At 36.6% G+C, this 16,173-nt stretch overlaps 1 protein-coding gene across 9 annotated transcripts in view; it reads left to right on the forward strand.

Annotated features, from left to right (window-relative positions):
• USP47 (ubiquitin specific peptidase 47) overlaps positions 1-16,173 on the forward strand; it is a gene marked incomplete at both ends in the record, with an annotated part of 110,942 nt that overhangs the window by 92,421 nt on the left and 2,348 nt on the right. For 7 of the 9 annotated variants that reach the window (XM_080717116.1, XM_080717117.1, XM_080717118.1 and 4 more), the window contains 8 exons: positions 1,122-1,237; positions 4,359-4,478; positions 6,209-6,983; positions 10,633-10,808; positions 11,160-11,240; positions 12,750-12,865; positions 13,233-13,351; positions 15,903-16,033. In XM_080717116.1, coding sequence (XP_080573242.1) covers positions 1,122-1,237; positions 4,359-4,478; positions 6,209-6,983; positions 10,633-10,808; positions 11,160-11,240; positions 12,750-12,865; positions 13,233-13,351; positions 15,903-16,033 — 1,634 coding nt within the window. The remainder of the gene's footprint in view (positions 1-1,121; positions 1,238-4,358; positions 4,479-6,208; positions 6,984-10,632; positions 10,809-11,159; positions 11,241-12,749; positions 12,866-13,232; positions 13,352-15,902; positions 16,034-16,173) is intronic. The other 2 variants (XM_080717119.1, XM_080717124.1) reach the window with 1 other exon arrangement.

The raw sequence follows: 16,173 nt of genomic DNA on the forward strand, positions 1-16,173 counted from the left end.
TTTTTAAAGATTAAAAGTTGAGTTGTAGCTGGGCATGGTGGCGCAGACTTGTAATCCCTGCACTTGGGAGGCTGAGACAGGAGGATCGCACAGTTTCAAAGCCAGCCTCAGCTACTTGGTGAGGCTCTTAGCAACTTAGTGAGACCCTGTTTCCAAGTAAAGTATAAAATAGGTCTGGGAGTATAGCCTGGAAGTAGAAAGCCTCTGGGTTCCATCCCCAGTACCACCCAAAAAAAAAAAAAAAAAAGTTTAGTTGTAAACCTAACCTCCTAAAATCAAAAGACAGGTTTAATTTGTAATATGGTAGTTTCAAGTGACAAAACATATCCAGACTAGTTTTTGTGCAGAATTTACCATGGGATATAGAGAATATTATTTTGAGGAAAGGAAAACCTTAAGAACAAAGTCATAAATGGTTTAATGAAGGCTGTTTAAGAACAATGGAATTCTCACTGTGTATCCCATTAGTATTATTTTACCGTTGCGATTTATATAGTGGTATACTTTTGGTCTGTAGTGTGTGTGTGTGTTGGGGGGTACTGGGGTTCCTGGAAACCCTTCTACCTCCAGGCTACACTCCCAGACCTATTTTTATACTTTTTTTTAAATTTGGAAACAGGGTTTCTTAAGCCAGCGCGTCTGGCTTCGAGCCTGCGCCATCCTCCTGTCTCTGCCTCCCAAGCTCGGGGACTACAAGCGTGCGCCACCAAGCTTGGCTGTATTTAGATTTGTGTTTATGATAAATTTGACAGTTATGTTTTAGAAGAAAACATCACATATTTTTTAAAAATATGTTTTTGACCTTTATAGAGAATACATAGTATATAAATAAAAAACAAAATACTTTCTAAAGAAGACTGTTATTTAACATTCTTAAAGACATCTAGAAGAACTTTTTTTTTATTACCCTCATATCCATTTCTGTATATATGCTTGCCTATTTTGTGATAAATTCTTAACATGTATTATATGTGTATAACATATGCCTACATATTGCTAATTAGGAAATAGTGGTTTTTAAATATAAAGACTTCTATTAGAAACCTTAAGAATCAATACTAGCATGAAATGTATTTAAAAATTAACCTCCAGTTATGTTTCTGTGTCTTCAAATGTGACAGAAGTGATGGTGAAAGTTCACGTTGTTGATCTAAAGGCAGAAACTGTGGCTGCTCCTGTAACTGTCCGTGCTTACTTAAACCAGACCGTCACGGAGTTCAAACAGCTGACTTCAAAGGTGAGGTTTTAGATTTAAATATATATACATATAGATAGTACTAGAGACTAAATCCCGGGGCATTCTACCTCTGAAGTTCTAGTTGTTGTCGCCACCGCCGCCTTCTCTTCCTTCTTCTCCTCCTCCTCTCTTCCTCCTCCTCTTCTTCCTCTTTTTCTTTATAGAGTCTTCCTAAATTATGGCAGGGATATTGCTAAGTTTCTGAGGTTGGACTCAAACCTGTAATCCTCCTGTCTCAGAATCCTAAGAACTGGGATGGATCACAGGTGTGTGCCACTAAACCCAGCCAATGAATGTTTTTGAGTGCTTGCTACTTACAAGGTTCTTGTGACACTTAGGAGTAAGATGCAGGCTCTACCTTCAGAAGGCAGTATTTATAGTTAAGACACAGCTGTAGTAGAAAAGACACTGCATACAGAAGAAATGGGTAAAACAAAGTGTGGAGACTATAAAGTGTGAGGTGAGTGCTCAAACAGTGGCTTCTGTGGTTTGGCTGGTCCCTGGGGGCCACAAGCTGTTAATTCACTTTACTTCATGGAGGCTTTAACAACAAACACAAAAGTTGAGGCTATCTTTGTAATAGGCAACAGAAAGTAGATTCTGCATTTGTTATAAAGCACAGCAGCAGTGTGATCAAATCTGTGCAGTAGAGTAACGAGTCTAGTGACACTTCACTGGTGGTTCAGATGGATTAGGGAGCATCAAAAAGCCAGGCGTGGTGGCACACACTTTTAATCCCAGTACTTGGGAGGCTGAGACAGGAGGATCCAGGTTCTCAGCCAGCCTCGGGGAGGCCCTCTGCAACTTAGTGAGACCCTGTTTCAAAATATAGAATAAAGAATCGGGCTGGGGGTGTAGCTTGGAGGTAAAATGCCCCAGGGTTCAATCCCTAGTAACACACACACACACACACACACACACACACACACACACACCCAGGAACATCAGAAATATGGAGGTGAGGAGACCATTAAAATAAGTGAAGGTAAATGGCTGGAAATGAAGGAAGGCACAGACCACGAGAGTGATTATATAGACTCTGAAGGATTTGTAATTGGTGACTGTTGGTGTAAGTTAGAAGTATAAATCATTGAAATGTTTCAAATGTGAACAACAAAAGGGTACTGATAAAAGAGAAAAGTGGGGGGCAGATTTGACAGGGAAGGAGATTGATTCAATATTGGCCCCTTTATGTAAGATGGTGAAAAAGAACAGTCTCATTCTGAGTTTTTGAACTGGAAAATATTTTCATGATAATGAAAACATTCAAATTTCCTTGGGCAAATTGATTAGTCTACTTTGGACAAATGAGTACTTTTCTTCCAAGGGTCCTGTACTCTTCAGAACATAGGGCATACAAACAGGAATTTTCAGAGTTCCTGAACTCTGGGTTAAGAATCCTCAGTCTAGTATTATAACAGGAATTGATGCCTATTCTATTTTTTAAAAACAAAACAATAGTAACTTCTAACATTTTTGACAAAATCATAATATCCAGAAAACGAATTTGTGAAGTGATTTTATGATTAAATTGGTCACAAATACATACTGTGCAAATATAATTGCTCTACAATTAAAAAATACAAATATTAACTGGGTGTGGTGGCAAATGCTTGTAATCCCAACGTTCGGGAGGTTGAGATCAGAGGATCGTGGTTTGCAGGCGGCCTCAGCTACTTAGTGAAGCCCTCTGCAACTTAGTGAGACCCTGTTTCAAAATAAAGAATAAAAAATAGGTCAGGGGGGTGTAGCTCAGAGGTCAAATGCCCCTGGGTTCCATCCCCAGACCCGCAAAAGAAAATACAAATGTTAAATATAAAAAATTTCAGTTCAATCTATAGTAGTAATCTAAGCACTCAGGTAGGATGCAAAAAATACGCACACACATGCACACACAACACACACACACACACACACACGCATGCACAAACTCATATTAGTCTCTTCCCTGAAGCTAATTATCTTGTTGGAGAAAAATATGTTTAGAGAATAAATGTAGTCACAAAACATTGTGTCAACAATTAAAATATTTTAAATTTTTTCTACTTTTATTGATGCGTTATAGTCTCACATCATAATGCAGTTCATAGTGATATTGACATACATGCACACAGCTCTTGGTAGGCTTTCCCCGCTCCCTCTCAGTTCCCCTCCCCCATACAGGACACTGAGATTGGAACTAGTGTTCTCACATGTGCACATAATGTCAGTGGTGGTGTCTCCTTCATTACTTTGGCTTCTACCCCTTCCCCAACCTCCCCAGGCCACTGAAGGATAACTGCCACTGGGCATGGCGCTGTATACCTGTAATACCAGTACTTGAGAGGCTGAGATAGGAGGATCACAGATTCGAGGACAACCTCACCACTGTAGCTAGACTCAGCAACTTAGTGAGACCCTATTTTAAAACAAAAAATAAAAAACTGGGCTGAGAGTTATAGCTCAGAGGTAGAATGGCCCTGGATTTAATCTCCAGTACTTCAGGAACGGAGGGAGGAAGGCAGGCTAGGCTGCCTGTGAATTCATAGCTATAACTGGTATCATTAGTTATATTAAAACAGATTATGCTTTTTAAAATGTTATTTTTATTGTCTCACTTCACATGAAATTCATAATAAAACTCAAAAATTAAGGACATGGAATTTCAGAATAGCTTATTGCTAATTTAATGTTTTCATTTTACACAGAATTCAACCTATTTTAGTTAAAGTATTAACAACTATTCACAAAATACAGCAGAGCCTATCCAAAGCCAAGAAGTTAAACAGCGTTGGTTTGACGTTCTCTCTCACACAGTCGGTTACTAGGTTCCTTTCAGATCATACCACCTCATCCATGTAGTCAGTTTAAGAGGAATAGAATCACTAGTGAAAATGCTTACCTTTAAAGTAGCCCTAGAGCATACATTTACAAGCAATACTTTGTTCTCCTAACTTACATCTTAATTAGTGGATGTGATAAATAATTTTTAACTTAGATTCTCTAAAATTGTTTAAACTTCTGTTAAAATTATTTTTGTCTTAATAGTTATAAGAAGAACTCAACTGCCTTATTTTCCCATATTTCTGAGTCAAGCAGAATGATGGAAAGGGTAATTTTTATGAAATTACTTTCATTATAGGCCATCCACTTACCTGCTGAAACGATGAGAATAGTGCTGGAACGCTGCTATAATGACTTGCGTCTTCTCAGTGCACCTAGTAAAACCCTGAAAGCTGAAGGGTTTTTTAGAAGTAACAAGGTATGCCTTTTATTTTTTTCATTACTTTGTTTTATGCTGATAGTAAATGAAATTAGTATAAGCCCAGCTTCTAGAACTATCTACCATCTGTCTGGAACTGACCTTTTAGATTTGCACTTTCTCCCACAAATTACCTTTCTTCACAGGCAGGGAAAACTAGGCTTCTTTCTCTCCTCTCAGCTGCTTTTGTTTGTGTGTAGCACCACTGGAATGTTATATTTCCTCTCTCTACATTTATTTTTCAAACCCTGGTTAGTCCTGCCTCAACTTTAGTGAAGCCTTCGTGACTCTATTTACCCACAATGATTATTCTTCTGAATTTTGTTTATCCTGGAGATTCTCCCATAAGATGTAGTTCTTCGTATTGAGTCAGAGACTATAGTCTTGGATATGTCCTCTGCCTCCTCATTTGATCTCTGTTGCAAAGGAGAAAGTTCATGCTGATTTTCTTGCTGTATCTCATGATATCATTCTGTGTTTCATCACTTTTCACATGTTTGTTCCTAATGTCATTAGTTCATGCTCAATAAATTGCATCCAGGATTTTCCTTGTTTGCCATCTTTTTGGGTGTGTGTGGTACTAGGGATGGAACCCACGGGCATTCTACTTCTGAGCTACACCCCCAGCCCTATTTTTTTTCTTTTTTTCATTTTGACAGAGTCCTGCCACTGTTTTTATTGGGGGGAGAATCTGGAAAGAATCTAATTTTTCTTAAATGATTAGCTAGTAGTCCCAATTTGTAACATTTGTTAAATAATAATATTGTTATATTTTTATGCAACCCCAAGATGCTATTGATAATTGCCAAACTAATGTATATGCATCTCACTTTTTTTTTTTTTTTTTTTTTGGTGGTACTGGGGTTCCTGGAAGCCCTTCTACCTCTGGGCTACACTCCCAGACCTATTTCATATTTTTATTTGGAAACAGGGTCTCTTAAGCCAGCGAGGCTGGCTCCGAACCAGCGCGATCCTCCTGTCTCCGCCTCCCAAGTGTGGGGATTACAAGCGTGAGCCACCATGCCCGGCTATGCATCTCACTTTATAAAAATAACATTGTTGTGGAAAATTTCAAACATATACCAAAGTAGAGAGAATAGTGTGATGACCTTCCATGTCCCCAACACATAGCTTCTAAATGATCAATTCTTATTTCATATGTATTTATCCACCTACTTCCCCCAGATTATTTGAAAAGCATCCTCTTCATCACATTTCACCTGTAAGTAATATGAACATATATGTCTCTTCAGAATGAGAACTCTTAAAAATTTAATTGCAGTTGTATACCTAAAAAATTTTCAAACATCTTCACCAAGACATATGAATCAATGTCAGTCAATATTCGGATTTCCCCAATTATTTTATAACATTTTCCTAATATGATTTGTTATATCAAGATGCAAATAAAATCCATAGTGTACTTCTGAAGTCAAATATTTTAAACTATAGCATTCCCTATTCTGAAAATGGGCAGCCCAATAAATAAGCAAGGGATGTATGTATGTCTATGTCTGCCCAGCATAGATTTTTAGCTAGTAGCAAAGACATATGAGCTTACTATTTATTTTATTTAGTCACCCAAAATAATGCAGTGACCTTTAGAAGCTATCATCATGAATTTTATAACTTAAAAGGCATTATCTTATATATTGATGTATTCTTATGATGAACAAGAATGTCACCAAAATTAATAATGCAGTATAATAATTCTTTGACTTACTATTTAGGTATTTGTTGAAAGTTCTGAAACTTTGGATTACCAGATGACCTTTACAGACTCCCATTTATGGAAACTCCTCGATCGACATGCAAATACAATTAGGTTATTTGTTTTGTTACCTGAACAGTCCCCAGGATCTTATTCCAAAAGGACAGCATACCAGAAAGCTGGAGGTGATTCTGGCAATGTGGATGATGATTGTGAAAGAGTCACAGGACCTGTAGGGAGCCTAAAATCTGTGGAAGCTATTCTAGAAGAAAGCACAGAAAAACTCAAGAGCTTGTCACTGCAGCAACAGCAGGACGGAGATAATGGGGACAGCAGCAAAAGTACTGAGACAAGTGACTTTGAAAACATCGAATCACCTCTCAATGAGAGGGACTCTTCATCCGTGGATAATAGAGAACTTGAGCAGCACATTCAGACTTCTGACCCAGAGAATTTTCAGTCTGAAGAACGGTCAGACTCCGATGTGAATAATGACAGGAGTACAAGTTCAGTGGATAGTGATATCCTTAGCTCCAGTCATAGCAGTGACACTTTGTGCAACGCAGATAGTGCCCAGATCCCTTTGGCTAACGGACTAGACTCTCACAGTATCACAAGTAGTAGAAGAACTAAAGCTAATGAAGGGAAAAAAGAGACATGGGATACGGCAGAAGAAGACTCGGGAACCGACAGCGAATACGATGAGAGTGGCAAGAGCAGGGGAGAGATGCAGTACATGTATTTCAAAGCAGACCCCTATGCTGCAGACGAAGGCTCTGGGGAAGGACATAAATGTATGTACTTCAAAGCTCCTTGAAACAGCATCAGTTATTTTCTCTCTGCATTTAAACTCTTAACACTGGAATCATATGATATCCATATGTATATCTCCTTGTAGAAACTCCAGTGTGTAAATGTAGATTCTTGAGCCAAAATGGAGATAGGGAACTCATTGTATGTAATAAGCATGATGCCTTTAATGCTTTAAGTTTCTGTGGAGGTTTTACCTCACAAGGCTCATTAGCTTGTATCATTTCATTTATTTAGCTCTCTTAATAGCTCTGTGAAGTTGATGTTGTTAGACAGTTTTCATTGTACAAGTAATTGGCTCTAACGAGCTAAAAGAGTTTACCTAAGGTCACATTGCTAGTGGGTCACACTGCTAGGCTCAAACTGGTGTTTTGATTCTCAGCCAGGAATAACTGCTTCCACTGTATTGTATTTTCTCACACCACAGTAAAGGAAAATCAGCCTATAGCTATTGTGCTTTTTTTTACCATAGTCTGCATATCAAAGACAGTGTAAAAATTAAAAGTAGCTTCTCTTCAGGAAAAGATTGGAAATTTCTTTTTAGTGCTTTGTTTTAAAATGATGTGCTGAAAATTTGACTGGATGATTGTCTTGACCTTAGGAAGAATTCACTGGGTGGGAATACTTAAGATAATAGTTTGAAACGTTTCATTTCCATCTTAGGATAGCTAATAAACTTTTGTGTGTGGGGGGGTACTGGGGTTCTTGGAAGCCCTTTTACCTCTGGGCTACACTCCCAGACCTATATTTATATTTTTATTTGGAAACAGGGTCTCTTAAGCCAGCACGGCTGGCTTCGAACCTGCTCGATCCTCCTGTCTCCGCCTCCCAAACGGGGATTACAAGCGTGAGCCACCACGCCCGGCAACTAATAAACTCTTTAAAAGGGAGATCACTGGCTATTTTAAACCTTTTTGGAAATGTACTAGGCTACTTTATTAGTGTTCAAATATTTCAGAATAGTTTAAAGTGTAAGCATGAGTCAGGAGACAAGAGGATTTTGAGGCCAGTAGGTGGTAACTTAGTAAGACCCTGTTTCAAAATAAAAAAAACTGAGGCTATAGTTTCACCGTAGCATACCTCTGGGTTCAATTCCAGTATGAAAGAAAGAGAAAGAGAGAGGGATGGAGGGAGAGAAGACAGGATGATGAAGGAAAACCATTTGTTACAGTACATTTTGGCTTTCAGAAAGCTTATCTGAAGAAGAAGAAAAAAACCTAGAAATTGCTTTTTTATGTTTAAAATCTGGCTTGGAGATAGGGAAGAAGGGATAATAGCCAGCAGCCAGGTCCTTTAGGAGTCTATAAAAGACTGCTTCATCACAGTACTCCATTCCCAGTGTACCTGGGAACACATATGGGTAAACAGTAACAGTACAGCTCCTCACAGTGATAAAATAGCCAAGTATAATAGTTAAGCAAGTAACTTGATACCCAGAGAGTGACATTAAACACAGTGTAGGCAATTCACTTAGATAAGAATTGAACTGTACTTAAAATGGTGGTCATTAAGCCATCAGTATGACCCAGGAATTGTTTCAGGGAGCAATTGTAGACTATTCTATGGAAACACTATCCGAGTTGAACCTAGTTGTAGTCTCTCAGCCCTTGTGTAAACAGAAAGGCCAAGATAGTAAAATAGTGATTTATATAGTGCATTTGCACTGAATTGTCTTTGCATAATTGTGATTGCTACTTCCTTCAAGAAATAGTAAAGAAAAACCCTAAAGATATTTTGAGGTTGTGCTATTAAGAGACTGAATTCTTTAGTTTTTAGAGGTAGACAGAAAAAGTGTTATGATGGTCATCCCTAAAACTTTAAAATATTCTTAGCTAATAAATTAACACTTTTTGTCAAGACTTTGTTAACTATTTTACATTTATTAACCCAGAAACACATTATAAAATATAAATACTACTGTTTCCATTTTACAGTAAAGATAACTTTAAGTATAGAAAATTAAGTAAGAGCATAAATCTAATATTTAAAGAGGAGCCAGAAATACATTTAGACCTAGCCTTCTAACCACTTAGTATTAATAACCATTTTGAACTGTATCAATAACCAGCAAACATTTGTGAATTACTATGATACAACACTGTTAGAAGTTAGGAGAGAAAACAAAATAGCAATAATACCTTGTACTTGAGTAATTCTGTACTTGACATAACAACAATCAATGAGACTGGTGTGATGATCCTAGGGGAACCAGTTGAGGCAGGAGTATACAAATTTTAATGCCAGCTTTATCTTAAAAAGGAATGGGGATGTAGCTCAGTAGTAGAGTGCCACTGGGTTCAAACAAAGTTCATCACCCTCTTTATATTTTCTTCTAATTTGTATTTATCACATTTTCTATCATGAACCTTTATTACAACCAGAAAACACAGTCCGTGAACACTAATTCATTTTAAAAGTCCACTGAGAAAAAATTATCAACCTAAGAATTGGAGTAACGTGAGAATATAAACGGGGGCAGGGTCTCATCCTTTACCTTTGATATAGATTTAATAAAAAAAATAGGACCTACTATCTAGGGAACCTTAGGGCTGTAGAGGTCACAGGCCTGAGTCAACGTGGAACAGACAAGTTAAGTTTTTGCTAGAATATGAAAACCAGGATAAATAAAAAGCATTCTGGAAGTAGCCTCTTAAAGTAGCTTATAAAGGAAAGGACAAAGGATTGACATGATAGGCATTAGAAAAAATATAGCTCATCAAAAATAATCCTGTTACAATGCCAAGAAATCTAGAGTTTAAGTCTGGGGAAGGTAGGAGTTCTTGATCCGTGTAGATACAATTCCTATTACAGTGTAAGCACATGATAAAAGATGCATCAAAACATGCTAGTCTTGATTTTTTTCTTTCCATTAGAAATCCCCAAACTAGATAATATTACTAACAGTTTTGAGGCACTTTCTGGCACTGTGCTAGAAGTATAATAAATATTTGAGTTATTTGAATTCACACTGCACCCCTATGAAACAGATGCTATTATTATTATCTTTATTTTCTTTGTGAAGAAAGGGAGGTCCAGAGCTCAGTGACCTGCTGTGTCCAGTAGCTTGTAAACAGAGGAGGTGGGTAGAGCCCAGTCAGAGCCAGCCTATATTGTACTATGTAGAACTAGAAATGTACATACTTTAATTTTTTTTATACTTTTAAAAATCCCTGAGAGTTTGGTTTTAATAAAGTTCAGTGACATAAAAAACACTTAAATGGAGCCGGGTGTGGTGGCACACGCTTGTAATCCCAGCATTTGGGAGGCTGTGGCAGGAGGATCTCAGCTCGAGGACAGCTTCAGCTACTTAGTGAGACCCTTTGCAACTCAGTGAGACTCTGTTTCAAAATAAAGAATAAAAAATAGAGCTGGGGGGAGGCAGAATGCCCCTAGGTTCCATCCCTAGTACTGCAAAAATAATAATAATAATAATAATAACAACAACAACAACAATAGTAATAATAATAAATAAAAAGCACTTAAGTATCTCAGAACAATTTAAAGCTGTCAGATTATACCTGCCATATACTCACTGTCTGTAAAGTAACCAAAAAAGGATACATATGGTCTGTTTCATTTATGATAAGTGATTTCTTTTACATTTTTGTTCTTATTTTGGTTTTTTGTGCTTAGGGCTGATGGTGCATGTTGATAAAAGAATTACTCTGGCAGCTTTCAAACAACATTTAGAGCCCTTTGTTGGAGTTTTGTCATCTCACTTCAAGGTCTTTCGAGTGTATGCCAGCAATCAAGAATTTGAGAGCGTCCGACTGAATGAGACACTTTCATCATTTTCAGATGACAATAAGGTTGATTAAAATAATCACTGAAGAAATTAGTCTGTTTGAAATGATTTGAGAACATCATACACTACTTCCAAGAAATGTGAAGTAGATATCCCAAAAGGGTGGTTTTTTCTATGATGTTTAGTAGTTATCTGGGATGTTTTGATTGTGTTTATCCATCCAGCTAGCCTTTGTCAAATGTTAACTGTGTGTCAGTTACTATTGTGGGTGCTGGGGATTCAAAGGTAACAGATACCTGTTCTCAAAGAGCCCGTAATCTAGAGAATTTATGAAAATAAAATTAAACAATAGGACAGAATAGATTGTTTAATCTGCTAAGACAGTGTACCTAAAATACATGTTTTTAACTTATAGATTACAATTAGACTGGGGAGAGCACTTAAAAAAGGAGAATACCGAGTTAAAGTATACCAGCTTCTGGTCAATGAACAAGAGGTAAGTAATGTACCTAAGAGAAAGATAAGATTTTTTTCTAAAATAGTTTCTAAAGACAATATAATGTCTAGTTTTTTATTACTAGTCCTTTTTGTTTATTATATTAGTTTTACAGATTAAATCTTTGTTGCAACTATGCAATTCTGCCCTTGCAGCACAAAAGTAGCCATAGACAGTGTTGTATAAACCAATAGAAATGGTTATGTTTCGATAAAATTTTATTTACAAAACTAGGCAGTGGTGACTTTGGCCCTCAGGCTGTCATTTATTCCTGCTCTAAAACATAGTGCCGGTGCTAGTATAAGGCAGAATTTTTCTGCTTTTAAAAAGAGATTTGTTCTGGAAATGACCTTTTGCTGTAGAAAGATAGCAGCTGACCTGTATAGTTTATAGGTACTTTTTGCATTCCAACTCATTTTATTTAACAAGGATTTATATTAAGTGTTTATTCCTAAGTGGTTACAAAAACTAATTCGACTAATCCTCACTAGTTTTTTGTGATATAATTTCTATTTATTATTCCCATTCTATAAATAATGTAACAGTGACACAATGAAGTTAAGCTCTTGGCCAAGGTTGCATGATTCGTAAATTGTGGATTAAAAATCTAAACACACACTGTGTTTTTTAGGGATGTTATGTTTTTAAGGAGCAACTCATAAAATATTTTAGTTTCTGTGATATGCAAGACTTGGAGCTAATATTCTAAAGAAAAAGGCAAAGATCTTATTTTTAAGCTGTTTATAACATCTTATTGCAGACCTAGATAAATATGAAAAACATAATTTTTTAAATGCTTTTACTTTTTCAACAAATATTTTATCAAGTACCTTTCATCTCTTATTTGCAACTCATGGCGGTCATTTTGATGTATATTTCTTATGAGTTTGGGATTTGTATTATGTCTCTTTTGAGACATTGTATTTGAAAATTTAGTATACCTTTCCTTCATTTTAGTTCATAAAAGTGGTTTCTGGTGCTGTCAAAAATGTGATTATTTAAGCTGAGCATTGTGATGCATGCCTGTAATCCCAGTTATTTGAGAGGATTAAACAAGAGGATCAAAAGTTCAAGGCCAGAGGACAGTAACTTTGCCAGACTGTTTAAAAAAAAAATGATGAAAGGCCTGAGGATGTATCCTGGTGGTAGACTGTCCCTGGGTTCAGTCACTGGTACCCTCCCCCCCAAAATAATATTTTTTTTCACTTTATTACAAGAAGGGAAATATGAGTACATTATTCTCATTGACCTTTACAGTGAAAAAGATACCCAATGAGAAAGATACCATCCCCAGTCTATAGATGAGAAAACTGAGGTATGGAGATATTAAATAAACCTTTCCTAAGAAAGCTGAGATAGTAGGTTACAGAGCTAAGGATTTGAAACTAGGAAGATCAGCTCTTAAATTGAGGCCTTTTATGTCACATTATAAAGTACAAATGATATATCTTTATAATGCTTATTTTAATGTGTAATTCAGGCTCTAATTGCTGATGTTTATATTTCTAGCCATGCAAGTTTCTGCTAGATGCTGTGTTTGCTAAAGGAATGACTGTACGGCAATCAAAAGAGGAATTAATTCCTCAACTCAGGGAGCAGTGTGGTTTAGAGCTCAGTATTGACAGGTAAAGTTAAATGACAGTGTTATCTGCAATTTGAAGAAAGGTTTGGTCTGTTGATGTAGACTGATAAGTTTGTTTTAAAACAAGGAAAATTTAAAATTTAATGCTATTCAGTACCTTAGTATTACAGATTAATAGTATTACAGATTAATAATACTAAGCAAGAGCACTGGAATTTTGTTTGGATTTCCTGTGGAGGGCACTAAATGTGAAGTACTGGGAACATCTCTTTACATTTTGTCCAAATTTTAATTATTAGCCATTTGACTTTTTATTTGAATATAGTCTATTTTTCCTTACTGTCAGATTAATGTCAACTTTTTATGCTAAGAATTTGAAATTATAGTAGTCTTAAATGTATTATTTGTAGGTTTCGTCTAAGGAAAAAAACATGGAAGAATCCTGGCACTGTCTTTCTGGATTATCATATTTATGAAGAAGATATAAATATTTCTAGCAACTGGGAAGTTTTCCTTGAAGTTCTTGATGGTATTATTGATATTTTCATGGGGGAATATATTAGAATACTTTAGAATGAATGCCTATATAAATAATGAGTTACCAGGAATCTAATATACAATATTTTTGTGTCATCAAGGATAAAGATGTTTTATGGATTGGTGGAATTCTTACTCCCACACATTTCTGAGAGTTTTATTTACTTCTCCTGTGTCCTAATGTAATTGCTTGAGTTATTTTTAAAGAACATTTAATTTTGTCTACCTTTTGCCTCTCTATGGATCCCATTTGCCTTTTAAATATTTCTTCTTTAATTTTGAGAATATCTATTCCCTCTTACAGGGAAGATGGATTTTTTTTTTTTAAGTATACGAGGGAGAAAATTCTGTTAATATTTCTTAGCAGCATTTATTTTCTTTTCTTTGTTTTTTGATTTTTTATTTTTATTTTTTATCTATTTACCTATTTATTTATTTATTTTTGGCTACTAAGGATTGAACCCAGGGACATTCTACCTCTGAGCTCTACTTCCAGCCCTATGTTTTATTCGTTATTTTTGAAACTGGGTCTCTCACTAAGTTGTAGCTAAGGTTGGCCAAGAACCTGGGATCTTCCTGTCTCAGCCTCCCAAGTACTGGGATTACAAGCATGTGCCACCACACCCAGCTGTGTTTGTTAATTCTTTTTTCATTATAACTTATTTTATATTAAGGATGTAATGTGATACTGATAATTTATCAGAGATTTTGAAACATGAACTGTGTTAGCTACCTAGGCTGCCCTTAGAAAATAATGCAAACTAGGTAGCCTAAACAATAGAAATGCATTATGTGATAGTTCACGTGGCTGGCAGTTAGAGACTGAGACATTGTTGAGTCAGTTCCTTGTAAGGAGTTAGTGTCTGTGATGTTTGTTGGCCATCTTTGCTATTCCTTGGCTTATAGATTTAGCACTCCATTCTCTGCCTTCACATCACATGGTGTTTTCCCTGTAGGCTTGCCTATATCCAAATTTCCCAGTTTTTAGAAGACACTAATTGTTTTGGATTAGAGTTCACCCTAATGACCTCATTTGAATTTGATTATGCCTATAAAGACCCTATTTCCAAATAAACTTACATACTGAGTCACTAGGGATTTGGACTTTGGGTCTTTTTGGAAGGAAACAATCAACCCACAACAATCACCTAGAAGTCACCTGTATTTGTCACACCTCCCACTTTTACTTTCAGTATTGGAATGTTTAAGATATGTTTTTAGATGAGTTAGTAGGAGAAAAGTTGGCGTTTTGGAAATCACATGAAGGTAAACAATTAGTTATTTTTTTGTAACTGCTGTTGCTTGGGAGAAGTTGAGTGAGGTTTTTTTTGTAGGAATTAAAATATCAATTTTGGATGTTTTATATAAGATTAAGATAGCCTTTAGAGGGCTCAATAATACTAACACCTCTTAGAAACTATTTCAGATCTAATTTGGTTTAAATTTAAGTGGTTGGAATTCTAATTAGTTGAAAAGTCAACTGGGGAGACAGAAAACTTGTAGGCACCATCTGCCTTGGTGTGGGGGGCAAGTGCTCCAGAGTGTGATGATCTTCTCTGGGTGTCTGGGGCCTAAGACAATAGCCATGTGTCTGGGTAGAGTAGGAAGCAACCATGAAGGCCGTTTAGATCACCCTTGGAGGGAAGGATCGAGTACGATGTATCAGCAGAGATGGATGAGCAAAAAAAGAAAATGGTACCAGATGGTGAGTGCTGGCATCAGTATCATTACAGCACATATTTTATCATCAGAATAGTCGAGTAAAAAATGAGTCATGTGAAATATTTATTCAGCTGTAATTCTCCAGACACTGCTAATACCTGGTGCTACAAAAATGAGTAAGAGCCAGAGATTGCCCACCACCCACACAGACTTTGTGTTATTAATAGGTACTAAGATACCAAATCAATACAGAGAGACATCTCAGCATTTGAGCTGGATCTTGAAGAATCACTCAATTTGGGAGTAAATGAAAAGAGGAGTAACAATGGCTTGAGTGAGAAAAGGATAAAGTAAAGATGACTTGATTATGATTTTAGTCAAGTTCTGGAAAAGAGAGTACTTGATAAAGCAATACCTGACAGGAGTCAGGAGGAGTGAAATTAAGAGTACTGGCTGAAGGATGGCATGCAAATGAGGGGATTATTTTCTGATAGCAGAAGAAAGAGAGTATTTCATTCTCAAAACTCCTTGAGCTAATAGGTTTCTATTGTACCTACTTTTATTTATTTATTTTTTTTTTTTTGGTGGTACTGGGGTTCCTGGAAGCCCTTCTTCCTCCGGGCTACACTCCCAGTCCTATTTTATATTTTTGAAACAGGGTCTCTTACGCCAGCACGGCTGGCTTTGAACCTGCGCGATCCTCCTGTCTCCGCCTCCCAAGCTCGGGAATTACAAGCGTGCGCCACCACGCCCGGCTTGTACCTACTTTTAAAGAATGACACTTGAAGTAAATCTTTTTGTTTAGTCAGAAACTATACAAAAGTCAAATTTTGAACCTATGGAGAAAATAGAATGATGGGCATAATCTTGCATGTTCTTAGGGGTAGAGAAGATGAAGTCCATGTCACAGCTTGCTGTTTTATCACGACGATGGAGGCCTTCAGAGATGAGATTGGATCCCTTCCAGGAGGTTGTGTTGGAAAACAGTAGTGTTGATGAACTTCGAGAGAAGGCAAGTTCATTAAAAAAAAAAAAAATAAGTGAGCTAGTACACATTGTTCTTATCGCACCAAGGAGATAACCTAGGATGCAAATACCAAGCACTCTTGGTCTTTCTTGGTATCTATCACACCGTACGCTGTGGTCTGATTG

The sequence above is a fragment of the Muscardinus avellanarius genome (assembly GCF_963383645.1).
Source record: "Muscardinus avellanarius genome assembly, chromosome: 1".
Taxonomy (NCBI): domain Eukaryota; kingdom Metazoa; phylum Chordata; class Mammalia; order Rodentia; family Gliridae; genus Muscardinus; species Muscardinus avellanarius.